The 27703-nt window shown below is 41.2% G+C and overlaps 1 protein-coding gene across 1 annotated transcript in view; it reads right to left on the bottom strand.

Moving 5' to 3' along the window:
- The window catches only part of FMN1 (formin 1), a 385253-nt gene that overhangs the window by 295594 nt on the left and 61956 nt on the right, over window positions 1–27703 (bottom strand). The window contains exon 2 of the mRNA XM_011932729.1: window positions 21070–21245. Within this exon, the coding sequence (XP_011788119.1) occupies window positions 21070–21245 (176 nt within the window). The remainder of the gene's footprint in view (window positions 1–21069; window positions 21246–27703) is intronic.

Raw genomic sequence — 27703 nt, 5'->3', positions numbered from 1 at the left:
AGTATGTATCACACAACCCTTAAAAGATGATTTTTATTAATTTCAAAAAGCACAAATATACTTTGACCTGAAGATACAGACATAAATGTAGGACACCGAAGTACGTTTATAGGAATGTTTACAAATGTATCCCAGACTCCAGGATTATTTAACACAAAGACTAACTTCATGAACATCAGTGGTAGACCAAGACACACTTTTTCAAACATTCCACACTGCTAAATTTCCTTTTATTCCTATAAACGAATGAATGAGATTACCTTCATATTCCAGTCATTTTTATATGGGTTGATTTTTACAACTAGGAGAATGCTACACTGTGCTTGGTTTTTTAACTGCAATCTGAGAAATTTTGCCAAAGACTTTCATTTTTAACATTCTAACTGAATATTTTAAATATATAAGAGGAACGATAATCATACACTGAACTGATATTAAGCAAGAAATTCTATTGTTCTTATGATCGTTTAAGATCTACTGGACAGGTACTTGCTCATCTTTAGAAATTACCTGAGTGAGTTTTCTTTGAGTAGTAACAGCTTCCATTAATTAGATGCTTCTCATGCACTGCCTTTAATTCTTGTAACAACCATACTACCAATTTATTTTCCTCATTTTGCACATGAGGAGATTGAGGCTTGGAGATTAAGATTACCCAGCCAGTAAATGGCAGAAGTAGAATAAAAACCCAGGTCTCATTCTAAATCCAGTGCTCAATCTGGAAGCCTTCCAATCAATGTGGAACACTCTAACCACACCAGAAACACCTATTTTTCCAAATGGCAGACTTTCAAAGGAACAATACAGTTTCTGCGGAGGTATAATTAAGTGGTGAGGAAACCCTGTAAACCCGGGCTGTACTTCCATCGTGCCTCATTTCCTCATGCTACTTAGTTTTATCAGTGCATTTACCATCAACGTTTAAACTCACGGTGACAGTTACCCTTTTCCTACCTGCACAGCTTTATGTATATCCCTCTTGTAATATTCCAGATAAAAATCAGGAAGCATGAAAAGCACTTCTGGCTAACTCCGTACTTCTTACAGGAAACATAATTTGACTATAATCCTTTTCCATCTAAAAGAATCACTAACAGGCAAGTAGGATTCACTTTGGGAGGAAACCTGGAAAGAAATACAGCCACACCATATTTTATATTGAAATGCAAAACCCAATTCTACATACACTTTTGGAATCAGAGGGGCCATCCGCTGGCTTTGACTTGGACCGTTCGAACACAGCTCTTAGCGACTCCTTCTCATGTCTCATCTTGCGCTTGAGAGCTTCCAGCTCAGAGGTGTCGGCTGTGGTCCCCTTTCTGGGGGGCCGGATGAATAAGGCTTTAAAAGCCTCCAGGGCAGTCTCTGGCGGCTTTGGCTTGACCTCACCACCCTGGGTTTGGGCTACTCCAGGGCCGCTCTGGCTCTCTTGACCCGCATTGCAGCCCATCTCTTCTCTCCTGGGCGACTCAGGGTCTGCTCCCTTCGGTTCAGTTTTGGGTATGTCAATGTTGAGCAGCAGAGAGAGCTGCTCCAGGAGAGTGGGAGTGGCCTTCGGCTCAGCTGCTTTCTCCTCACTCTTCACTGTCTGTGGCGCTGCCTGCACTAAGGACTTCTGCACAGGCTGGGTCAATTTGAGCAAAGCTAAGTCCCCATCCTTCGGTTTAATTTCAGTGATGGTCTCTCCCCCCTCAGCGGTAGCCCCCTTCTTCAGCACACGAAGCCCACTGAAAAAAGCTGGAAGTTGGAATGACTTCTCTCCAGAGGTTTCTTTTTTAGAAGAGGCACTCTCAGTGACACCAACACTCGAATTCTGGCTTGTTACTGCAGGTAGGACTCGGGACCCTTCTTCTCCCAGCTGGCCCTGGTTGGGGCAATACTCTGTCTGAAGACCACCATTGCCAGCTTCCAGTTTGCTGTTTATCTCAGGTGGAATCCTCTGAGGATCTTCTGCACAGAGCTCTGCACCGTTCATCTCCCCTGTGACGGTATCTTCTCTGAAACCTCCTGGGTTTTCCTGGGACTCCTGCGATGGCTCAGATAAAACAACACTAGGGGACTTTGGGCCATGGGTGCTGCTTCCCTCCTCTGGCTCCTGGCCACCATCATCGGAGTCAGAATCACTGGTGGTGTGCACGAGGGTCCCACGAACACAAAGGACGTCGTCCTTTGTCCCTTTCCAAGTAGAGAGGGGAAGCAGCTCTTGAGCAAGGAGAGATGTCCCTGCTTCTTTTCTCTGACTTCCCTCTGATTCTGTCTCCACCCTTGCAGTTTTCTCATCATTTCCGAGGTCAGGTGAAACCTGAGACTCTGCTTCCTGTGGATCCAAGCCATTGCTGGGATCATCCTGCTGAGATGTGGGATCCGCGTCTAAACTGTGGAATGCTTTCAGCACAGCATCTTCCTCTTCTGGATTCACAGATTCCAACTTACTCGTAAACCCAAACAGGGATTTCACAGAGAACTTACTCAGGATCGACTGAGCCACTTCAAGTCCGGCTTCAGGTTTTGCTGGTTCTGAGACATCACTGCCATCCAGAGAATTATCAATGTTCTCCATATCTCAGTAATGCCCTTGGTGGAAGTTCTGACTTGTGTTACCTTCTCCTGCTCTCTCAGTTTATCCACTCCATCTGCTCTTAATTCACAGGACAGAGAGCAATGGGAACGGGGAGTTAGGCTGTCAGCCGCACAGCAAACACACTTGGTCTCTTTCAGGTCACTGTGCCCTCCTTCCGGTTTGTGCGATGACGGTATGCGAGGGTAACTGGGAAAAACCTGTGGAGTCTAAGCCCCGAAGCAGCCGAGACCGCGCACCTTACCACACACGGACCAGGGACGCTGCTCTTCTGAAACTTCCGTATTTATTCCCGGGGACAAAAGCCTTTTTGTCATAGGGAAAGTCAGCCTGCCCTGTAATCCCAGCCCAGGACTTCACGAGGAGCTCCGCCCCAGGCTGGCGGTTCTCCTGGTGGCATTCAACTTCCTCATTGGTGAGCAAGCGAAAGCTTCTGAAAGTGCTGAGCCGGCAGGCTGATTCTGAAGGAACTTAAGCCACTGCCCAGAGAAGCCTAAGGGAATCAGAAGTGAATCAGCAGAAAATCACTGAAATACTTCTGACACAGGCCTTCTTTTTCATCTGGATTATGATCAGAGAGGCCTGGGGCATCCAGGCCAAAAAACTAGCAGTACACCCAGATCAGCAGCCACTTACAACACAGCAATCAAGGAAACGAATTAAAGAAAGCAATAGATCACCTCAAAAGTGCCTAGAACTCTCAAAGCAGTTAATTTACTGCCCTTTAAGCTTTTTTTTTTTTTTTAAAGTGCTTTCTTCCGCTTCCCTGCAGGTTTCATCTGGAATGCAGATTTTAGCTGCTAAAGCCCGTGAGGGAAAACCCACACGACTGGTTTCAGATGACTGCTGTTTTAGCTCTGCCCTGGCTGTCTCAGGGCTCTGCAAACAGGTACTAGGCAAGCACGCCCACCACACCCAGCGTCCACCAGCAACACGGTGGCAGAGTAAACAGCCCAGGCTCGGCAGGAATGATTACCCTCTACACTCCCTGTGTCAACCGCGGGCTTCTTTCTGCTCAGCAGCTGTGACTTCCCGGCTTCCTTAGAAACCCTGGCAGCAGCAGGACACCCCTTTCGCCTTTGGTGTCCCAGCCAACCGAACGAAACCTGGCATGACACAGCGTCACACACAACCGACCCTGTTAGACAAAACAATGCAAAGATCCCCAAGGATCCGCATTCCCCTAAAGGGCAAAACATCTGAAAAGTCTCCATCAGTCAGATCTCTATCACAGACCCAATTTGCCTAAACAAAAACAGCACAGACAAAACAACCTCCCAACATCAGCCCAGGGTAGTTTCTACCACGCTATTCATATGCTGGGAAGCTGGCACCAAAGAATGGAGGTAAAAACTGCAGCCCTGTTTCCTAGCTGCATAGCTGCCTCTTGGGACAGCTGCCTGTCTACCTGAAGGGCTCAGCGTTTTTCAAATCCAGTCCCACTCAGCAGGCATGCAATCAGGGCCTGGGATGGACAGGACACTGTTCTGGATGCAGAGGCAAGTCAAACTGGCTTAACAGTAATTGCCATCTCTCTTTGAGCAAAGGTCCAAGACGACTGCGGTCAAGTGTTAAACACAAATAGTAATTCCTTCTGCAAAATGGAAATGGTAGCCATAAGGAAAATGACAGTCTTGCTTTATCTGCAAGAAGCGGTGGCTACATGTCACATATTGATGACTTGAGCTATGTTCTTCAGCACTAAAAACAATCTAAGTATTAATACTGAGAAATTCTGATTCAAAAACACATTTCTAGCAATGTATTCAAAAGGAACGCTCACACAGATAAAAACATATCATTGCATCCCACCAACCACTAAGGGAAAGTAAAACACTTTCTAAATCTTGATTTGATCTTGTTTTTAAAACAGGTACTTCTCTGTTTGCTCCTGATCATAGTATTTTCAGGGATTATTAACTGAGGGACTTAATCAAAAAGCCACCAGGACACTGCAGAAAAATTCAATGGTGTCTTTTAAGTCTCAGAACAAGCTTCTTGTCTAGAGGAAATACCCATTGATTAAAATCAGACATCTGCTTCTTCAAGACTGTAGAAAGAAGAAAGCATCACAACAACAGATCATAAGATCAGTCTTTTTTTTTTTTTTTTGAGACAGAGTTTCGCTCTTCCTGCCCAGGCTGGAGTGCAATGGTGCGATCTCTGCTCACCGCAACCCCCGCCTCCCAGGTTCAAGTGATTCTTCTGCCTCAGCCTCCCGAGTAGCTGGGATTACAAGCATGTGCCACTACACCCGGCTAATTTTGTATTTTTAGTAGAGACAGTGTTTCTCCATGTTGGTCAGGCTGGTCTCGAACTCCCAGCCTCAGGTGATCCGCCCACCTGGGCCTCCCAAAGTGCTGGGATTACAGGCGTGAGCCACTGCATCTGGCTTAAGATCAGTCTTCTTACGAGCTATGCAGATCATCCAGTTCTAACACGGCAGGGGGCAGTGGGAGATTGCATGTATTTGGTCTTTTTGTTTTTATGAACTGAAAAGACTCAATTTTCTCAGACATAACTAATTCTTGATTTCTGGAATAAGCTTCCAGGCCCCTCTATAGATTTGGGCAAAATATAACAGATGCTGGAAGGGACTACTGACCCTTCTGCACCACGGCATGGAGCAGAATTACAAGGTTTCAGTATCCCCTCAATACTCACAGATGCCAACACAATTCCATGGAAAGTGGGTCAAGTCTTTGGTCCCAGGAAATTATTTGATTTCATCCCCTTGGCTCTAGGTAAGTAAGGTATTATTAGGCTCATTTTTAAAGGTAAGCAACCATAGCTAGAGAAGGTAACTTGCCAAACTTACACAGCCAGTAAGTGGGGAATAACATCATCTAATATTTAAGGGCTGACCATGTGGCAAGCACAGTTTTAGGTGCTCCACACATATTAACTCATTTAATACAGATAACAACCATATTGTGAGTTGTCATTATTATTCTCTTTTTCCTGCTAGAAAACTGAGGCACAGAAAGATTAAATGGCTTGCCAGTCCACAGGAACGGTGGATGGTGGAAGTATAATTTGAATCCATGCAGTCAGGCTCCAGCATCCACACTCTCAACCACTCTTCTCAAGCCCAGAGCTCCACTTTCTTCCTTAATAGAAGACCACACACAGCTAAGTCTTGAGGTGCAAAGGTTAAAGCCCAGTTCACTGGTGGTCTTTAACTGGGATGTGAGTTATACTTTATCCTCTTAAATTACACAGAAGACGAAATTCACCAAAAACAAACAAACAAATAAATAAATAAAACAATCTTATACTGAGGATGACCATTCTTTTCTTTTGCATAACTTGGGGAAAAATTTACAAGTTTTCTTAAAAAAAAAAAATAGAGGAAGAGCGAGAAAAGAAAAATCAAGCCTATTTACCTACCACAGAAGAGACACAGAATCCTCTGGGCTCAAACATATCAAGGTTTTCCAGTTTGCCCCTACCATTCCCCTTCATTTATGAAGCATGACTTCTATTAAAAAGACTTCTTCATCCAATGTCATTAATGAACACCAACAATGAATGAGGCTGTGCGGACATCAGGATGAAGACACCCCTGCCTTCCACCTCCATGGAATGTGTAGTTCCGTTGGAGACATCTCTTCACACAGAGGAGACTCTCTGTTTATAGACTGTAACCAAGGACTTCATCCCCCAGGTTCAGTCTAATAGTAATAGCTGGACCTAAAACAATTCGGAATGAAAGCCAGCAGTGACCATCTAAATATGAACAGAAGTAAGAGGAGCACGGTAATTCAAAGAGATCTTTTGAACACTCTTTCAAGTCACTGGTTCTCATGACCATAAGAAATGTTACCTCTGCTGGTCACTCAGGGAGTAAGAGTGCTTCAGATTATAATATTCAAATAAGCAAATGACAAATTGAATCTAAATTGGTCTTGAAAAATGAATCTCTTTAAAGCTTTAACATTTTCAGGGAGGGAAATAATCACTTTTCTTGGACACTATCTCAATATCTAATTATGTGCCGAAATAAGCACTTACTACACAAAACCAGTGGAAGCAAAGGCTTTCGTTCTTTAAAACCTGCTACTACCTCAACTGACTCTCTTTTGTCCTAAACTCAAGGCACATTAACTCTCTAACTGCCACTTCTGTGCAAAAATGATTTTCACCAAAAAAACACACACACACACAAAAACAAAAAAACAACCTTATACTGAGGATGACCATTCTTTTCTTTTACGTAACATGGGGAAAAATTTACAAAAAATAATCTGTACCAGATGAAAAATGATCCACCTTAGACAACACAGGTTTGAACTGTAGGGGTTCACCTGTGTTTTCAACCAAAAGAAGATGGAAAATGCAGTCTTCATGGGATGTGAAACCTGCATAGATGAAGGGTTAACTTTTCAACTTTTCCTGTAAGTGGATTCCCAGAGCCTACTGTGGGACTAGGTATGAGAGGATTTGGGTATATGGGTGATCAATCTTCCAAGTAGATGGAGGGACAACTGTAAGTCAAAGGACACATGAAAAATAGGTAGCATTTGACCGACATGATATTCTGTTATAACTCGTTAAAAACAATCAGTACCTAGCTACTTAAAAACGTGAGCATAATACTTGCGCAGAATTTACTAGCAGTGAATTCTTCACGTTTCTCCCATCTCACCGTCCTCTCAGCTGTACAAAGATTGAAGCTGGAGCCAACTGTACCTCATGGCACAAAGAATATCAGTCTAGGCTGGGTACAGAAGCTCACACCTGTAATCTCAGCACTTTGGGAGGCCGAGGCAGGCGGACTACCTGAGGTCAGGAGCTGAAGACCAGCCTGGCCAACATGGCAAAATCTTGTCTCTACTAAAAATATAAAAATTAGACAGGCATGGTGGTGGGCACCTGTAATCCCATCTACTTGGGAGGCTGAGGGAGGAGAATCACTGGAACCCATGAGGTGGAGACTGCAGTGAGCCGAGATGCATCCCCCTGCACTCCAGCCTGTGCAAGAGAGCAAGACTCCATCTCAAAAAAAAAACAAAAAAAACCAGAACATCAGTCTAATAAGTGGATACCTGGTGAGATAAGAACAATTGCAACAAAAGGCACATTACCTCCTACAGGCAGTAGTAGAGCTTAGCTCCTTGACTTTCCTCATATTAGGAAATCAGCAATAAAAATTTTTTAATGTCATTTTGCAAAAATTGGACACTATGGGGAAGAAACTTCCTAAGGGCCCCCTTATTCTTTGTAGCACTTCTCATGATTATTCAGTTTGGATAATTCACCCCTATATTCTCATCAAGACTTCAGAAAGGTAAGGTGAAAGTAAAGTACACAGGATCGCATTTCACTGTTAGGCTACTTAATTGTCATGATTCTCCTTGTCCAACTTATTTCAAGTTCTGGGCCTGATTTTAAAGACAAATTGCTTCTAGCTTCCCCAAGTAGTTCAAATAGCTTCATGTGAAAACTGTTTGAAACAAAAAGTAGAAAGGAGTTACACTTAGGGTAAATAAAAGTGGGGAAACTATTTCTGCAGGTGAAAAAAGTTAAGAGCAATGGACTGGGAAAAATAAGTTCTGAATAAAGATACGGGTGGGTTAATGGGTGAAGACCTCGTTTTTTGGTTCAGGAAGTGTGTTTTAATTCAACAAATGGCATCTTGGACAAAAGGGGAGAGCTGAGAAAACTGTAACATCACAAGGAGTCAAAAAATATCTGTAAAATGAGGTGTCGTAGAAAAGGAGTACAAGAGTATGGAATAACTTGGGTAGAATCAAGTTGTTGGAAGGTTGAATGGGACCTCAGAAATATTAGAAATTATCTAGCTTGGCTCTGTTTTTTTTTTTTTTTTTTTTTGAGACAGGGTCTCACTCCATTGCCCAGGCTGAAGTACAGTGGCACAATCACTGCTCACGCAGCCTTGACCTCCCTTACTCAAATGATTCTCCCACCTCAGCCTCCTGAGCACCTGGGATTATAGGTGAGTGTCACCACGCCCAGCTAATTTTTGAATTTTTTGTAGAGATGGGGTTTCACCATGTTGCACAGGCTGGTCTCAAACTCCTGGCTTCAAGTAATCTGCCCGCCTCGGCCCCCCAGTGTACTGGGGCTACAGGCGTGAGCCACTGCTCCCGGCCTGGCCTGATCTTTTGTTTTAAAGGCGAAGACATTTGAGGTCAAGGGAAGCTAAACAACTGGTACCAGTTCATACTGCTCAAGTGCAGCACCCAGATGGGAAAAAAAGCATCCCATCTCCTGTTCACCCACATCCCATCGCCTGCTGCTATGCTGTGGGGTCTTACCTTCTTCCCGAACAGCATCTTCGTCATGCTCATTTTCCGCATCTCTGAAATGGAGACAACACCTTGCTTCTGCCTAATTCACCGGAATGTAAGGCCAAACGAAAAACAAAGCCAGAGATACCCTTAAACTTCGAGTTTTGTAGCACTTTCCCTGCCTTCATGCTGTGGCGTTCCTCTGCCAAAGCAACGCTTACAACAGCCTCTCCGGATCACCCCATCAAAAGCCTGCAGCTGTTTTCACTAATTGGTTAAAAAGGAAACAGGCAGCACCTGCCTCTTGCAAAGACCCATCCCAGTGATTAAGGCCTTTTCTCTGTTGAAAAGCAAGTATTTCTGAGATTGGTTCCACTGGGCAGTATCAAAGCTTCTGTGGAAATGGATTGAATATTGATAACAAACTAGAAGAATCTAAAAGGAAAGGAGAAAGGCTGGGACATCTTGCGAAACTTGGAAAAAGGAAGACAGCAGGGGGTATGTAATCTTATGATGATCAAGAAACATGGGCAGTGTGCAGAGTTAAGAACAGGCCCTTGGCCAGGTGCAGTGGCTCACGCTTGTAATCCTAGCACTTTGGGAGGCTGAAGCAGGCGGATCACTTGAGGCCAGGAGTTCAAAACCACCCTGGTCAACGTGGCGAAACTCCGTCTCTACTAAAAATTCAAAAACTTAGTCAGGTGTGGTGGTGGCGGGTGCCTGTAGTCCCAGTTACTCAGGAGGCTGAGGCAGGAGAATCGCTTGAACCTGGAAGGTGGAGGTTGCAGTGAGCTGAGATGGCACTACTGCACTCCAGCCTAGGTAACGGCAAGACTCCATCTCAACAACAACAAAGAACAGGCCTTGAGTCCTGGGCTCATGCCATGCTCCACTCCTACAAGAGGCTTAACCTGGGGCAAATTATATAAAAGCTCCCTGTGCTGCAGCTCCCTCACCTGGAAACTGGTAAGAACGGTTCCTAGTTCATGAATTGTTATGAGGCATACATTATTATGTGTTTGGAGCTCATCAATGACCTGCAGTAAGTAGGATATGTTTTCCTAGGAAAAGAACAGCTTCCTTAGGGACATCAACCATCATCTAACAGACTTTTTTGACATTCTCATTAAAAAACAAGTAGTTACTGATGAACTAACGCCCAAGCAGGAAGTTTTCTTCTCCCAACTCCGATACATGCACTTGGGCAGAAGGGCTACATACAACACGCCTCCGCACGCCCCAGCCGCAACCATGCCACAAGGACACTGAGCTCCAAAGAAAACTCTTCCAAGGGTTCCCTTTGGGTGTTTCAGGGCCAGTGTTTTCTGGATTGGATTCTTCCATCTGTGTCATCTGAAGACAGTAATTAAAGTTTTCTCAAGCGGCCACTGCATAAGGTGACAAAGTGTGCCCTGTTCTTCACTTTGTTTCCCAAGCTCCAACATGATTTTTAAACCAACTCAGTTATTTGAGAGGAAAAAAAAAATTCATGAATGTGGTATCCTCCATCTTTTTCTCATGAGAAAAAGCATGCTGAAAATGACACTAGGTGCCCTAGCACTGAGATTTTCCCTTCTTTGGGGAAGGACTGTTCAGAGACCGTGAGTACGCCTGGGTCCTCAGTAGCACAGCACTAGCCATTTTATTTATTTATTTATGTGTGGTTTTGGGTCGATTCATTAGACTTCAAAGTGTTGCTTCATTACAAATGAAATAAAAGATTACAGACATGAAAATCAAGTTTGAAATAGTTATTACGTTAGTGGTTAGAATCCTACTTCCAAATATTTCTAAGACTCGGTTGTTCCACCAACCAGTGTCAAAGGTCTCCTAGAAATGGATTTAATATCAATGACAAAGTAAAAGAATGTAAAAGGGGAAAGAAAGGCTGTGACTTCTGAAGCTGGGGTGGGCGGGATGAGGGCTGGTGGGTAGCAGTCTTTAAAGTACAGAATTTCCTGGAATGTGTTTCAGAAGAGTTTTGAGCTTTTCCAAAGTGAAGGCATAATATTGGTGTTCCGTATGGCTAATGACAGCAGAAGGCATGGAGTCTATGGAGAAAGCATTTCATTGTGACTAAGTTGCTCCTGATAAAAGATGAGGACCTGGAATTTATTAGACTACTCATGCCTATTGCTGCCTACACTCCCTTCTTCCCATGCAGTAAAACGAGGCAGTTCATGGTTACCGCTATAACTTTTTCTTTTCCTTCTTTTATTTTTTTAAAGTAAAAGTTATCTTGAGAATATTAGTTCAAACTCCAAAGATCCAAGTATCATTTAAAAATATTTTTAAAGGGGACAATAGAAAATCTAGGGAAGGTGGGGATTTACCTAAAAGAAAATGAAGATGGATGAGAGGAGCATGCATGCTGTTCCAAGTAGGCACCATGCTGGGTTCTTTATGCAAGTTTTCTTGCACCCTAATCCTCTCCGTAACTCTATAAGAAAGATGCCATTAATTGCATTTGACAGATTATTACTGTCCAATGAAAGTTTCTGCCATAAAGCCAACATTTGCACTGGATCCATCTGATTCTAAATGTTTGTTCATGACAATAAATCAAAAAAACTATTTTATAATAGTTTTCTTTCCAACTGAAACATAGGAAGGGAGGCAAAATAGATCACCTGGTTACCCAGAACCACATGGCTGCTGAAATTAGAAGTTTACAAAAGGTAGAAAGGTCGCAAATGAATCCTGAATCAGTAATGATTCTTTGACCCTAATGCCTACATGATTAATTCAGACATTTAAAGAGAAAACTGTTGAAACAAATGTCAATGCACTAAAATTACAAAGGAGAAAGTAAGTCAGGCATTGCCACAGCTATGATCCAATTCTTTTTTTGAGACAGAGTCTTGCTCTGTCACCCAGGCTGGAGTGCAGTGGGGCAATCTCAGTTCACCGCAACCTCTGCCTCCCAGGGCACAAGCCATCTTCCCACCTCAGCCCCCTGGGACCACACGTGCATGACACCACGCCTGGCTAATTTTTGTTCTATTTTATTTTCTAGAGATAAGGTTTCTCTACGTTGCTCAGGCTGGTTTCAAACTCCTGGGCTCAAGTGATCCGCCTGCCTTGGCCTCCTAAAGCATTGGGATTATAGGTGTGAGCCACTGTGCCCGGCCCATCCAATTATTAAACAGTTAAAGAGAGAGCAGAGAAAAAGTAGAGGCAACAAGGCTATGTCTTTGAAGAGGGACGTATTGGGGTTTAGCATGAGATACTACTAGTCACAAACTAGCCTTGTCACTTGAAGCAGGTTCTTTAACATCTCTAAGATAGCATCCATGTGTAAAATGAGAAAAATAATACTTAACTCATCGAATAGTTCAATAATTAAATGTGCTGATATTCTTAACCCAGTGCTTGCTTGATTCCCCAGACGCTAAATAAATGTGACCATCGTTATTATGGAGCACGTGCAGGTGGTGGGGAGGAACGACGTTTCCACGGTTTGGAAATGTATTCACTACTGCCTCCGTGTGGTACACCATTTTAATTGGAGATTTAAATAAAACAAGTATATATAGGACTACTGTCATTTTCAACACTTTAAAAAGCCTCATGAAATATTCTGAAGAAATGCTATAACAGTTCCTAGAATCAAAGTCACATACTTTCCATAGCGGGAGAAGGAAAGTTTATGATGTTCATGTGCAAGACACTAGTGGCTGCAATCCTTAATGCAATTTAGAAATAACGATACTAATACATTGGAATTGCTTAAGTAAAATCTGTAAAATCCAAAAGGCAACAGAAAAGCAACTAGGTCATAAAAACCAGAACTTTATGTTAATATAGGAGTATTCACAGTCAGTACGTAAAGGCTACTGCATTTCCAATTCTAAATAGCTTATATGGGATTGTAATTTTAACCACAAATTCCCACCCTCATCCTGGAGAGAGAGAAGAAGAAAATGCTTTTCTGAAAGACACGCATGGAGCACAAATGATGTACATAGTAAGAGACCAAGGTTGGAAGACACCATGTGAGGCTCACAGCACTCTAAGTTTAGTGAATGCAGACAGAACTTTAAGCTTTTCAGACAGAAAAATGAGGGTAAAAAATTGGAACACATCCAAAGGGGGCAAAAAACAATCATGTGATTTTTAGAGAAAATCAAGTATTTTAGTGGCAATATTCCAATTCACTTAAATACAATTCTTAGACAAATTCTTCATCATTTTATATAAAATTCAGTTCTATTCTGTGACCCCTCTGGCTTTGAAAGTGTAATACAGAGTTTTCTCTGTATATACCCTCAAGAGTCCAAATTTTATATGAACAGCTATGATATTTCTCATCAGAATAGGAGAACAAGAAATAAGAATATGTGTTATCAAGATCAAAGAAAAGCAAATTTCACAGTTCCATTAAGCATTAAGGTGATGCAATAATTTATCCAAGCTTATTATTCTTTTTATTTTATAAAGAAACCTGAGGCAGGGCATGGTGGCTCATGCCTACAATCGCAGCACGTTGGGAGGCTGAGGGGGGAGGATCACCTGAGATTAGGAGTTCGAGACCAACCTGGCCAACATGGTGAAACCCCGTCTCTACTAAAAATACAAAAATTAGCCGGGCGTGGTGGCACCCGCCTGTGATCCCAGCTACTCGGGAGGCTGAGGCAGGAGAATCACTTGAACCTGCCAGGTGGAGGTTGGAATGAGCTGAGATCGTGCCACTGCACTCAAGCCTGGGTGACAGAGATTCCATCTCAAAAAAGAAAGCTGAGCTGAACTGTTACCAGATTTGCCATTATTTTTGAATTTGTAGAGAAGTGTGAGAACTGGTTAAGAATTTGTGATTTGCGGAAAACAGAAATCCTATTTAAACTTAACAATCCTTCACACTAATTTCCAAATTTGCACTAATTTGAGAGATAATTGGTTAACTTGCATGTGAATTAGGAAATAAATCAGATTACTTTTTTTTCAACTGCTTTATCATGACTTAAAGTGATGAGGAATTTGTAGAAAACAAAACAAAATGATTTTCCAAATTGATCAATAATTCATCCCTTCCAACTGTTCTTTTCATCTGAATTTCTTGATGACTTATCATACCACCAACCGACACATGATCCCTGTCTCTCATTCTTTTTCTCTTTCACACACATACACACTGACATGTACTCACACATACACAAATGAACACACTCCGTCAGGAAACAAGCTACTTTGATATTTTTAAATTCACTTCACTTGCAAGTACCAGTCACATTGTCAAGAATATTCTCATGATTTGGGTAAGCCATTCCTAGGGCCTGTAGCTTTAAGTGGTAGACTCTTCTCAGCTTACCGCAACCTCCACCTCCTGGGTTCAAGCTATTCTCGTGCCTCAGCTTCCCGAGTAGCTGGGATTACAGGCATGTGCCACCATACCCAGCAAATTTTTGTGTTATTAGTAGAGATGGAGTTTCTCCATGTTAGCCAGGATGGTCTCGATCTCCTGACCTCGTGATCCGCCCACCTTGGCCTCCCAAAGTGCTGGGATTACAGGCTTGAGCCACTGCGCCTGGCCTCCAAAGTGTTTTAAAAGCTGGCATACAAAATCCTATTTCCAGGGAGTAGTGCCACTAGGATATAATCCTAATGACTATTTACCTGTATCTGTTTTCATATCTTTGTTTTCAATTTCAGGCCATACCTCTTTCAGTGTCTTTTCTATCCACCCATGTCTTTGTTTATAGACACATTACAAACTATTCTCCATGGTGAGCATTCCTCTCCACTGGAATCTTCAGGAAACTGCATTTGTAATAAGAATTTAGGCCCCAATGTTTCTCTAGTTTCTGACTATATTCAATTGCCTTTGATAAATCTGGTTGAAAATGCCATAGGAGCTGAGATGCATGACTAATGGTAGCTCCTAGTTCAGTGGAACATAAGAAACTGCCCCTTCAGGCTAACTTCTTAATATTCATGTTCTAAATGGGCACTCTAGGGTGACTGAGGTTTTGTCATATATAGATGCTACCCAAGGGCAATTCACGCATTTGGATCTTTCTTCAAAAGTAATTATCTAGGGTTGATGGAGTTAGTTAATAAAATATAGGATACCCAGTTAAATATGAATTTCAGATTTAAAAAAATCATTTTGCAGTATAGGCATGTCCCATACAATATTTGGAAACCCCACGGCCCAAAAGTGGAGCTGGCAGAGCTTTGGGTTCAGTCTTTCAAGAGCTTTGTAGTTTGCCCATAATAGTCTATAGAATTTGCTTGACCAGGACTTGCAGGATAATCACCCAAACAGAGCTTCCCTACGCAGCAGTCTAGCATCTACATCATAGTACTAGTTGTGTGATATACTGATATAATGAGAAATATACTGTGTATTTGGTCTTATCTGGCTCCTGGTCAGAACTTCTAAAACCCTCGTAACTTCCTAAGTGGTAAGAGCCACAGAAGTAGTCATAATACGTGGATATACTCAAATATATTCAAATATCTATAGAAGTTGTAATATTTGTTTTTTGTCCTCAGCTTCTCAAACAGCTCAGAAACAATAAAGGTGAAAGGGGCATCTTTTGTTATTCAGAACAAGCCCCTTTCAACTACACTTGAGCTTATGTTATGAGGTGACTTTTAGAGGATGGGAGGCTGGTTGCCAAGGGAACCAACCTTGTGATTAGGTGGTTGGCATTCTGGGTCCCAACAACTCACCTCCAGGAGGGTAGAGAGGCTGAAGGTTGAGCTAATCACCAATGTAATGAAGACTGCATAAAAACCCTACCCAAAGAAGTTCTGTCTCCATAGGGACAGAAGCTCTTGTGCTCGGGACCCTTCCAGACCTCATCCTATGTATCTCTTGATCTGGCTATTCATTTGTATCCTTTAAAAATATCCTTTGTAATAAATTGGTAATGTCAGAGATGTTTGAACCACAGCTACTCCATCTTGAATAGGGGATGGGTAAAATAAGGTTGAAACCTGCTGGGCTGCATTCCCAGTAGATTAGGCATTCTTAGTCACAGGATAAGAAAGAAGGTTGCCACAAGACACAGGTCACAAAGACCCTGCTGATAAAACAGGATGTGGTACAGAAGCCAGTCAAAACCCACCAAAACGAAGATGGCTACAAAAGTGACCTCTGGTCATCCTCACTGCTCATTACAGGCTAATGATAACACACTCCCACCAGTGCTATGACAGTTTACAAATGCCATGGTAGTGTTGGGAAGTTTGCTTATATGGTCTAAAAAGGCGAGGGACCCTCAATTCCAGGAAATCCCCGCCTCTTTCCTGGAAAACTCATGAATAATTCACCCCTTATTTATTTAGCATATAATCAAGAAATAACTATAGGTATACTCAATCAAGCAGACCATACCACTGTGCTCTTCCTATGGAGTAGCCATTCTTTTATTCCTTTACTTTCTTAGTAAATTTGCTTTTACTTTATGGACTTGCCCCAAATTCTCTCTTGTGCAAGGTCCAAGAACCCTCTCTTGGGGTCTGGATCAAGACCCCTTTCTGGTAACAGTAAGTTAACTGTTTCCCTGGGTTGTACAAGTTGTCCTAGCAAATTATTGAACCCGATGAGGGGGTCATGGGAACCTCCTATTTGTATCCAAGTTGGACAGAAGTTATGGGTAACCTGGGAACCCACTACTTGTGATTGGCATCTGAGGTGTGACAGTTTTGTGGGACTGAACCCTTAACTTGCGGGATCTGGCTCCAATTCCAAGTAGATTGTGTCAATTGAATTGAATTGTGGGACACCTAGTTGGTGTCTACAGGGAATTGGAGAATTGCTTGTTATGAAAAACACGTACACTTGGTCTCCGAACGTCAGAAGTGTTGTAAGGGTCAAGGAGGGGTTTTGTTTTGTGTTTTTTTTTTTTCATTTAGTTTGTTAAATAGATGCTGCCCAGAGTGTCTCTGGTGTTTGTCCTACACCAACCCCACCTCCTGCCATTCCCAAAGGAACCCCCGAGTCTTCTCATAGTTCAGTAACTAAAAGATGAATGCCCAGCTAAATGAGGGGACTCAGTAACAGCCCTAGCCTTGATGCCAGTGTCCATCCTGACTCGTGGATGCCAAACTCCCACCAATTATCTCAAGTATGAAATGTTTTACCTGTCATCACGTACTAAAGAGAGTCAGTGTAGCCACAGAAAAAAGCTTAGGAAAGTAACATCCTGATGGTGATGCTGCAAGTCAGGTTTAAAACTGGAAGCAAGGCAGTGCTGCTCCAACGTCTAAGGCCGATCGATATATTGCTTAAGAGTCTACAGCCCACCAGAGGAAAGGGGTTTCTGTGAGCTGCTAGTCATTAATAGGACGCTAAGTTTTTCTTCTTTTTTTCACTTTTTTATTTCTATAAGCTATTGGGAAACAGGTGATGTTTGGTTACATGAGTAAGTTCTTTAGTGGTGATTTACGAGATTTGCACCCATCACCCAAGCAGTATACATTGTACCCAATTTATAGTCTTTTATAGAACTTAATAGGATACACATTTGTTCTAAATAAGTAGAATCCTTTCAGATAGAAACCTTACCTAGAATATCAAGATTTAAGCATATAAGAGTCAAATCACACTGTCCAAAGAGGGGAGAAGGGCTTGGAGGTGAGGAAGGAAACACAGGGATCAAAGAAAAAAAACAGTTGATTCAGAAAATAATCAAAAGAAACTATTTTAGTTTTATAATTCTGATTAATGAAAAACTAAGCAACATATGAATATATACTTGTTTTCAATGACACGGTATTTATATATACAAATATATATTTATATATCACACATGTATTTATACATAAATACATTAAAATTATACATATATACAGATGCATAATTTATATATCACATATATGTAACATACATAAATATATAAAACCCATAAAAGGCTAGTTCAGGATATAGACATTTTTCATCTAGTGATAAATATCAAAAACCTAAAAATATTATAGAAAATAATCCACCTCCTAGAATTTTATTATAAGGAAATAGTCCTAAATAATGGGAGGGAAGGGTATAGGAAAAATTTTATGTGTGGTCATGCTATTTTATTTCCAAATAGTGGTCCTATTCCAAAACTGGAAACAACTTCAATATCCAATAATGGAGAAATGATTAAATAAATTTTAGCATACCATTTCGTGGAATATCACTCAATTGCTTAAAACACATCTATAATGAACTTGTAACAGCCTGGATAAGCAATGTGAGAGTAATTATTTCAAAAAGAAAAGGAGACCAGGCGTGGTGGCTCACGCCTGTAATCCCAGCACTTTGGGAGGCCGAGACAGGCGTATCACGAGGTCAGGAGATCGAGACCATCCTTGCTAACATGGTGAAACCCGGTCTCTACTGAAAATACAAAAAAATTAGCTGGGCGTGGTGGCACACGCCTATAATCCCAGGTACTCAGGAGGCTGAGGCAGGAGAATCGCTTGAATCCAGCAGGTGGAGGTTGCAGTGAGCCAAGATTATGCCACTGCGCTCTAGCCCGAGCGTCAGAGCGAGACTCCATCTCAAAAAAAAAAAACAAAATAGAGGGGAGGTTATAAAATCTGGCATGCTTATGTGTGTTTCAAAAAAGTCTCTCATTGAAAAACAAACCATACTTAGTGAAAAAATACAAAGAAAATTTATCAAATTGTAACAGTCATCTTAGCTGCTAGGATTATGAGGTTTGTTTTCACTGTAACTATGTATTTCAAATTTTCTATAAGGATGGTGTAGGATATTTATAATTGTAAAAAATTAATCATTTAACTTACAGAGGAAAAGGAAAACCAGAAATACAAAGTTTAGCCAACTTTAAAAATCACATAAACACAGAATTTTTTTAAAACACAGAAGAAAAATAAAGTAGCTTTTCAAAATCTACTTCAGCACTTTTACACTGTAGATCTGCTGTTTGCAGCAAATGCAACTTAAAGTAATTCACCAACAGATGTCACTGTTACACTTCCTACTTTAAGCATATCTCTCGAGACGCACAAATTTACGTAGGGGAACAAAATCAAAACCTTTACTAATTCTCATGCCATCTCCCGCAGGACTGCAGCTTTCTCATCTTTCAGCTTCATTTCTAAACCTCCTTTTGTAATACCTGAAATGCTGAATGCTGTTCTAAAATGACATGCGGTGACCATGGTTTTATGGTTATGAAAAACACAGGGTTCTCCTGCTCTTTGAATGCCGCCCATGTGAACATCACAGATTTAACCCACACTCGTCAAACACATGGTTCCAGGTCTGAAAGTAATGAGTTGGAGAACACAAGATTGTCAACAGGCATTCAAGTTAGTGGTTAAAAAAAAGAAAAAGTGCTTCTTAGATTTCTGGTGGCTCACCTCATCTGTGACAGGAAACTGGATGGCTAAAGAGGGATTGCAGAGAATCACAATAATCTGGTCAATCCTATCAGGCCATCTAAATGTGGAAGTAGCTGAACCCCAGCCCAGTGCTTTCTAAGGAGAAGTCAATACTTCTGTGTCAATGAAAACAAGAATGAATAAGAAAGGAGAAGGCAGGTGGAGGTATGGCTCATGCCTGTAATCCAGCACTTTGGGAGGCTGAGAGAGGGAACATTTTCAAGTCAGGAGTTTGAGACCAGCCAGGCCAATATGGTGAAACCCCATCTCTACTAAAAATACAAAAATTAGCTGGGTGTGGTGGCTCATGCCTGTAAGTCCAGCTACTCAGGAGGCTGAGGTGGGGGACTGCTTGAACCCAAGAGGCAGAGGTTGCAACAAGCCAAGATCCTGCCACTGCACTCCAGCCTGAGCAACAGAGCAAGACTCCATCTCAAAAACACAAAGCAAAACAAAACAACAAAAAACAAACAAAAACAGAGAAGGCTAATTTTTTTGAACTAAAAGTAGATCTATCATTTGATCCTGCAATCCCACTACTGGGTATCTACCCAGAGGAAAAGAAGTCATTATACAAGAAAAGATATTTGCACATGCATGTTTATTAGCAGTAAAATTTGCAAAAATATGGAACCAGCCCAAATCCTCATCAATCAATGAGTGGATAAAGAAAATGTGGTATGTGTGTGCCTGTGTGTGTATATATGTGTATATATATATATGTGTGTGATCTCTCCCACAATGAGATTTAGGCTACAAAGCTAATGAACAGAGTGCTCTGAAAACACTCAGATAAATGACAAACACAGTCCCTCCTAGACAAGTTGCTAGTTACTTTCTAGTGTACAAATTTCAGATCACCAAGCTGCATCTTGATTTTCTGCAACCCACCGATTTTTTTAAACAATGACTCATACACTAAATGCATATATATATACACACACACATATATATATACACATATACCATGGAATACTACTCAGCCATAGAAAGGAATGAAATAATGCCATTTGCAGAAAGTTGGGTAAAATTGAAGACTATTATTCTAAGTGAAATAACTCAGGAATGGAAAACCAAACATTCTATGTTCTCACTCGTAAGTGGGAGCTAAGCTATGAGGACGCAAAGGCATCACAATCATACAGTGGACTTTGGGGACTTGTGGGAAAGGGTCGGGGGAAGCGAAGGATGAAAGACTACACATTGGGTACAGTGTACACTGCTCAGATGATGGGTGCACCAAAATCTCAGTAATCCCCAGTAAAGAACTTACTCACGTAACCAAACACCACCTGTTCCCCCAAAAACCTATTGAAATAAAAAAATTAATTAAAAAGAAAATTGCAGAGAGATTATTAAAAGAGAACAAAAATTTTAAAAAAGAGAAAGGAGAAGGTTATGTTTTTTAAATGCATCATCCTATATTCTGCAGATTTTCTGCCAACCTATCTACCTGTTACTTGAGCAGCTGGGGAGAAAGGTTCATGAATATGGAAGGAAGGCAGGGTATTTGGATTTCATTTGACAATCCAGAGCATATCAGTTGGCTTACCTATGTTATTCACAAATTTTTAGTAAAAGGATATTAAGTAGTGACTCGCAATCAGTGGGTACTCCCACAATGAGATTTAGGCTACAAAGCTAATGAACAGAGTGCTCTGAAAACACTCAGATAAATGACAAACACAGTCACTCCTAGGTAAGTTGCTAGTTACTTTCTAGTGTACAAATTTCAGATCACCAAGCTGCATCTTGATTTTCTGCAACCCACTGATTTTTTTAAACAATGACTCATACACTAAACGCAGCTTTATATACACAATTTACATTAAATACATATTAAATGAGCCTCTGTTGACCACAAAGTACCACAGCACAATCACAAAGATTTCTACTTACATGGAGATCCAAGTACAATTCGCTTCTGTTTGATTTCTCCCTTTCTTCATGAAGCAAAAATGGACAGGCTGGTCCCGCTCTGTAGCCCAGAACCCACGCGCCTCCATCTCTGTTGGGAAGGTCTTTAGGTGTCTGCTCATTGAAGCCATCCCAGGGAAAGCCCTCAGAGGAGATACCTAAAACAGACACAGAGAAGGCCATCAGTGACATGGCAGCCAAATAAATAAATAAAGCCGTATTTGGGGAACTCCTACGTAGACTTCTTCATACTAGCTCTTACTTTGCTTTCTAAGTTATATTTTTAAGAGACTGCTTTCCTTCAAAAGTATTTCTCCCGACAATTTCTAAATCACACCAACAAAAAATTACAACATATGCCCTCATCCCCAGTTTGAAAAGATAATTCTATTGACTGTACTCTATGCCCCATATTCTTGATTACAGGTTGCATATGGGTCATTCTATCTCATAATGGTATCAGAGGAGCTGGGGGACAGAAGTCAGGAGGTCTAGCCTGTGGCTTTCCTACAGTTCCTAAACAGTGTTATCTGAGCCAAGTTACTAATGTGTGTGTTCTCCAGGGCAGGAATGGTGCCTTCTTCATCTTCATTTCTGGGAACAGAATTATTATACATGGTGCATACAGGACTTGGTCACTTTGTTGAATGAGTGAGTAGTGCATGAGAAACCTATTTGGGATTCCCTTTAGTCATCTCTAGAATCAAAGTTATTAGTCTAGCTCATTCTAACCTAAACTGTAGGCAAGTAATAATAGGATGATAATCATTAACTATGTGCCAGACACTGTTTTTAGCTCTGTTCAATTTTTATGATAACATATAGTTAGGTATCATCAGTGTTCTCATTTTAAATGGAGAAACTGAAATACAAAGAAGTTAAGCAATTTGCTTAAAATCATAAAGTCAGTAAATGGTTAACCTAGGACTTGAACCCAGGCAGTTAAACAACAGAGGGTCGTGCTTTTAATGACTACACTATGGCCTCTGCCTGACATTCTGTTCTCAAAATAGCAATATGTGTTCTACAACAAAAGGACTTCACTACAGTCAAATCAGTGAGAAAAGCTACTTACTGTATCTCTAAAAGAACCATGATTCGTGTTAGCGTATTAAAGACCTTGGGATGTTCTTTAGTACAGAAAACCTAATTCTGTATCATAGGGTTTTCCAAACTCATTTGGCCACAGAATCCATTTAAAGGACATCTGCTAAATGTGTCGCAAGCCACTTAATGTTGTACTGGAACATAGTTTGGAAAATACCAGATTAGATCACTTCTAATGTTTCACATAGCACTCAAGTTCCTAGTCCTCTTTTAATTCCTGGTAAGCAACCTTGGCAAAATTTTAAGCAACTAGGCAGAAGTTAAAAGTTTAGGCTCAGGGTATTTTGCAATAGAGATCACTGTTGAATATATGATAGCGTGTTTATTACACATAATCCCTGTAAGAGTCTGTTTGGCAGTCACCCAAAGCCAACCAATGGCTTCTACCATGCTGAAACCTGACTTACACGAAACTAGAGCTGAGGGTAAGTCAGCTCACAAAGGACCTGCGGGATAGCATGCTTGTATTAGAGTAGCATTTTAGAAAAAAATGAAAACAGCTAAGGTTTTGGCTGCTGTTTGCCTGTTGGGTATGTTAGTTTTCAATCACACTTCAAAGTGAAAGATGATGCAGGTCACAGTGTGTCTACAGTTACCCTCTAGCAGGCTGTCCACAAAACACCTTTCTGCAGCCACTGAGAAAAATGAGAGTCCAGGTAGTCTATGCTCACCCCTGCAGACACAGTTGTCTAGGAAGAGTATACCTAGGCTCTTCCTTGATCTGGACCAGATGCCTTAGAACAAGTGCTTTTCCAGTCAATCCCCTTGCTACCCACTGTCTACAGACAGTCTTCTGGGCTTTCATTTAGAGTCTCATGTGCTTTGGAGTGACCCAACTTCTAGTCTCAAGACAGAGGAATGAACTAATGCCTAAAGGAACCTCAGGGAGAAGGCACTCTGCTTAGTACCTTTGCTTTATGTTCATGTTGACTCTGAGGAAGATGATAGTACTGGTTATACTGTAACAGATGAAGGAATTAAAGCTCAGACCCCCTTTAACTTCTATTTATATGGCTCATCCTCCTCCTGGACTATTTCTGTTCGCCTTTGTCATAAATCTTTTAAAATTTACAGTATACTCTCACTGTACTACCTCATCTTCCAAGATGTATTGGTTACTAATCTTCCAAGATGTATTGGTTACATCCCTCATTTTAAATCCCTCAGCCTTTCATTTTTCTTTTGAAGTAGGTGCTGGCTTTGGGGAAACTTTGCACAGAATAATAAAACAATATAAAACATAATATATATTATATATCACAAAACACAATGTACAACACCTGAGGTCAGACATCTGTATCATCAGAGGCACATTGTCTGGTGAGTATAAGTTCATCATTTAGGTACGAGAGTGAAACATTCCCATAATAACAAGGATTTGGGGTCTTTGATGAAACATACATGCATGCATATTTATGCAAAGCCCTCACACACTTGCAGTGGCTATCCAATACTGCATTAATGAGGTGAGGTGTGCAATCCAATTCACTCTCTATGCAGAGGGAAAACAATGTCTAGGTGAAAGTTGTCTGCTTTCTGGAAATGGTTTTAGTTTTAAAGAGTTAATTTCTAATACCTAAGGTTTAACCAGACAATATCCCTATGAAGGAAACATGCAAGGTAAAACCATGATGCAGAATAATTTTGGCAAGAATCATTTGGACAGAAAAGGACCATAAGTAACATAAAACTGAAGTAAGTAACATAAAACTGTTATTCTCAAAAGTCTGACAAAGTAGGTTAGGACAAATGACAAAGTCAACATTCTGATGACTGTAACGTATTTATAAAATAATTTTGGAGTGGAGAGTTTTAACGACACAAACACAACTTTTTTAGTCAAAAATAAAGCACAAGTCTGTATTTATTAAAATGGGTAACACCCAAAGTAGTCTCTCCAGCTGAATACATTTAATAAAAAAGAGAAGAAAATCATCTGAAATTAGATAAATATATTCTGTCAAAACAGTCAACTGTCATTTAATTTTCTGATACAAACAGATTTGGGGGTGTTAGATCTTTAGAGAATATTTTGTGAAAACCTGAATCGGTCTTATCAGTTCAAACATGTGTCTTTCCCTTTCATGTGCACATTACAAACCTGTCTTGTACTCAATATTTTGTTTCTCAAAGACATTTCAACAGCTTGATCGACCACACATACACACACAGGTTATTTGTACAGCTGACCACGGTTAATACAACATACAGCACAGTCACAGTAAAGGTGGGGTGACTTACCTTGGAACCACTTTGGAAGTCTGTGCTTTTCAAAACCATTCACATGACGAGCTGCACCTTCCTGATGCTAACCTACAACATCAGACTGAGGTTTTGCTGTCAATTATCAAAACAGAAGCAGACAGAATGGAAAGGTAGTCATATGCCATTTAAAACAGGAGGCAGTGTCCACAGCTCATCTTTCCAAAATGGGATCAGTCTGTCTAGCAGGGGTACACTGGATTATGGTTCCCACTGTTTCACTCCCTCCCTGCAATATGATCACGCACTCACAGCCTTTTCTGGTATATTTCCCCTGCCACGTGACTTGCTTTGGTCATCTGAATGTAAACAACGTGACAGTGTGCCAATTCTGGGCCAAGGCCTTGAGACGCACGGTGTGTTTTCATGCCCCGCTTTGTGCTTCTGCCCTCACCATGAGACGAACACGGTCCTCGGGAGCTTCGAATGAAACCTGGAACGTCTGACCTAGGCACAGTCCTGCAAGCCTGGAGCCAAGCTCAGTCAAACCCAGGCCCAGTGGAGTGAACCTGAGCCAACTACCAGGCCAGTGCATAAAAACAATAAATACTTATTATAAACCATTGAGATCTGGGACCTCTTTGTTGAAATAGTTGCCTCATACACTATCACATCTGCTCCTGCTAGAAGCACTGTAACGATTAAAGACATTAAACCTTTTCAGCTGAGGACGTAAACACGACAGCGATTTTGTTTTGTAATTTGTACTGAAAAGAATTATTCAATGTACTGCAAGGATTTGAAAAATGAAGTGAAAACTCATGGCACACCCATTTACTCATTCATACACAAACTACATTTTATTAAACAGTTAACCTTATTTACCAGAGATTGTCTTTAATCATCTAAAGAATATACATACAAAAATATACCAATTTCCTAAAGGAAGTCTGTGAACATACTACGTAACCAGCAGATCTGGCCAGAAGTCCCCAAGGGACAAAATTACAGTGCCTTTTAGGCTGTTTCTTCTAATTCTCCCATCACACCAAGCCCTCACTTGACAGCAGTGATGAAATGGTTATGCATCCAAAAAGAGGACAGAAAAAACGAAAACCCTAGGCTTAAAACTCTCCTGAGTTTTGGCTCCCGTGCTGTAGTGCCCAAGGCCATTCATCTTACTTGACATAAAATAAACCCTACGAGGTGAAGTTTTCTCAGCTGGGAATATCAGAATTGATATGTACAGGTGGACAGGTTGTCTTTCATTATGTTATTCAAACGTGTACTTACAAGCAAGAAAGACAGCAATCTAGACGTGAAGCTAATGGAAAGTGACACTGCTAAGTTCTTGTAGAGTGGGTGTGTGGCTGTGTATGTAATTACTCATGTCTATATCTAGGAAGAGAGAGGTGTGGCCAAAGTACAGTCTCATGGCTGCTACCTGTCAATTAGAGACCAATGCTCACTAATGCAACTACCCCCCTTTTCATTGTCAGCAGTGTTAAATGTCACAATGTCACCAAACCAGCTAGGTAGATAAAATTCTGAGGAGGTGTGGTATCTGTCCACCCCAGCCTCTAACGCCTCACTGGAAGTATGTGGGGAGAGAAATGATGAATGAGCAAAGATGGACAGGTGGAAGGTGTGGCCAGTCAGAGAAAGGCAGACGGCAAATCAAAAACTAGCAGAGAGTGGGGAGCAAGCTCTGTCAGTCTGAGCATCGATGAGGAAAGCATCCACGGCCATCAAGCAACTGCAATGTAGTTTGCATTTCCAAAATCATGCTTAAATTCAAATAAAATTTACAGTTGGAAGGAATCTTGTATATCTCCCCACCTACATGCTCATTTTAGAGTTGAAAGAACCGAAATCCATGAAGATAGCAGTATTTCCAACATGCCAGCTAGCAGCAAAGGCAGAACTAAAATCTACGTTCTTTATGCTATTTAGAGAGGCGTATTATTGCCAGTCCCCAGATGAGAATACTGAGGGCTGAGGGCTGAGAGAGAAGTAGATGTGAACAAGTTGAAGAGCGTGGGTACAGGGCCTTAACATGTGGGCTAAATTCCTGGCTTTGACCTTTACTAATTCTTTGACCTTGGTGAAATTACCATAACTCCCCGTCTTTATTCCCTCATCAATAAAATGAATATAATAAGAAAATGCCTGATATTGAACTAGGCTCACAATTCTTTTCTTTCAGAAGACTTTTCCTGTGCTGGGGGATAGATAGATTTGATGGAAGACGCAAATAATTTCCTGTTTTAAGTAAAGAAATCTATATACAATGAGGGTATATCCAACATCACACAGTCATGTGAAAGGCTATTTTTTTGTCAGAGAAGATAAAGAGAATGACAATAAAGCTTGTAAGAATTCAGCTGCACTATTGTGCAGCAGATCCTAAATCTGTTCATGTTCCAAAAATAGAATTCACGTCATCAAATGCAACAGCTCCAAGTAAGTGGCTGATGATCTCTGGAAACGACAGCTCCTCAGGGTCATTCATAGACACCCTTTGATATACTCCTTCCCAGAAAGTCAAACATAGGAGCCTAGAGCCATGAATGGAACTATTTATAGTCATGGCTTTAAGTGAAATAGCATTTTAAGGAAGTATACATATATATCTCTTATGATTATTGTATTAACTCCTTCCACGGTTTTCTCCTGTGGAGAACACTAGTTGAGCGGTGTATATTACTCAAGCTAGGAAACTTATTTGTGGCCATAGTTACACTGGATATTTTCACACTTGGAAAACAGGGCGCAAATGATGGCAAGAATGAATAGAGCACTGAGGTAAGGTGTGATGCAGAAAAGATCAGGAACAAATTGAGGAGGTTGCAGGATTCACTGACGCATTAAAAGCCTCCGTCTATTCTCAGATAATAAGTGCTGAAAACATTAGTTGTTATTACTTCAAATACTTAAGTGATCAAAAAATTTTAGTATGTTTGGTTATAAAGAATACAACCGGGTGCAGTCGCCCACCCCTATAATTTCAGCACTTTGGGAGGCTGAGGTGAACAGATCACTTGAGGTCAGGAGTTCGAGACCAGCCTTGCCAACATGGCGAAATGTCTACTGAAAATACAAAAAGTAGCTGGGTGTGGTGGGAGGTGCCTGTAATCCCAGTTACTTGGAAGGCTGAGGCACAACCCAGGAGGCAGAGTTGCAGTGAGCTGAGACTGTGCCACTGCACTCTAGCCTGGGCAACAGAGTAAGACTCTGTCTCAAGAAAAAAAAAAAGACTGGCCGGGTGCGGTGGCTCAAGCCTGTAATCCCAGCACTTTGGGAGGCC

The sequence above is a fragment of the Colobus angolensis genome, unplaced genomic scaffold, assembly GCF_000951035.1.
Source record: "Colobus angolensis palliatus isolate OR3802 unplaced genomic scaffold, Cang.pa_1.0 Scaffold97, whole genome shotgun sequence".
In the NCBI taxonomy this organism is placed as follows: domain Eukaryota; kingdom Metazoa; phylum Chordata; class Mammalia; order Primates; family Cercopithecidae; genus Colobus; species Colobus angolensis.
This window is presented reverse-complemented; position numbering and strand designations above follow the sequence as displayed.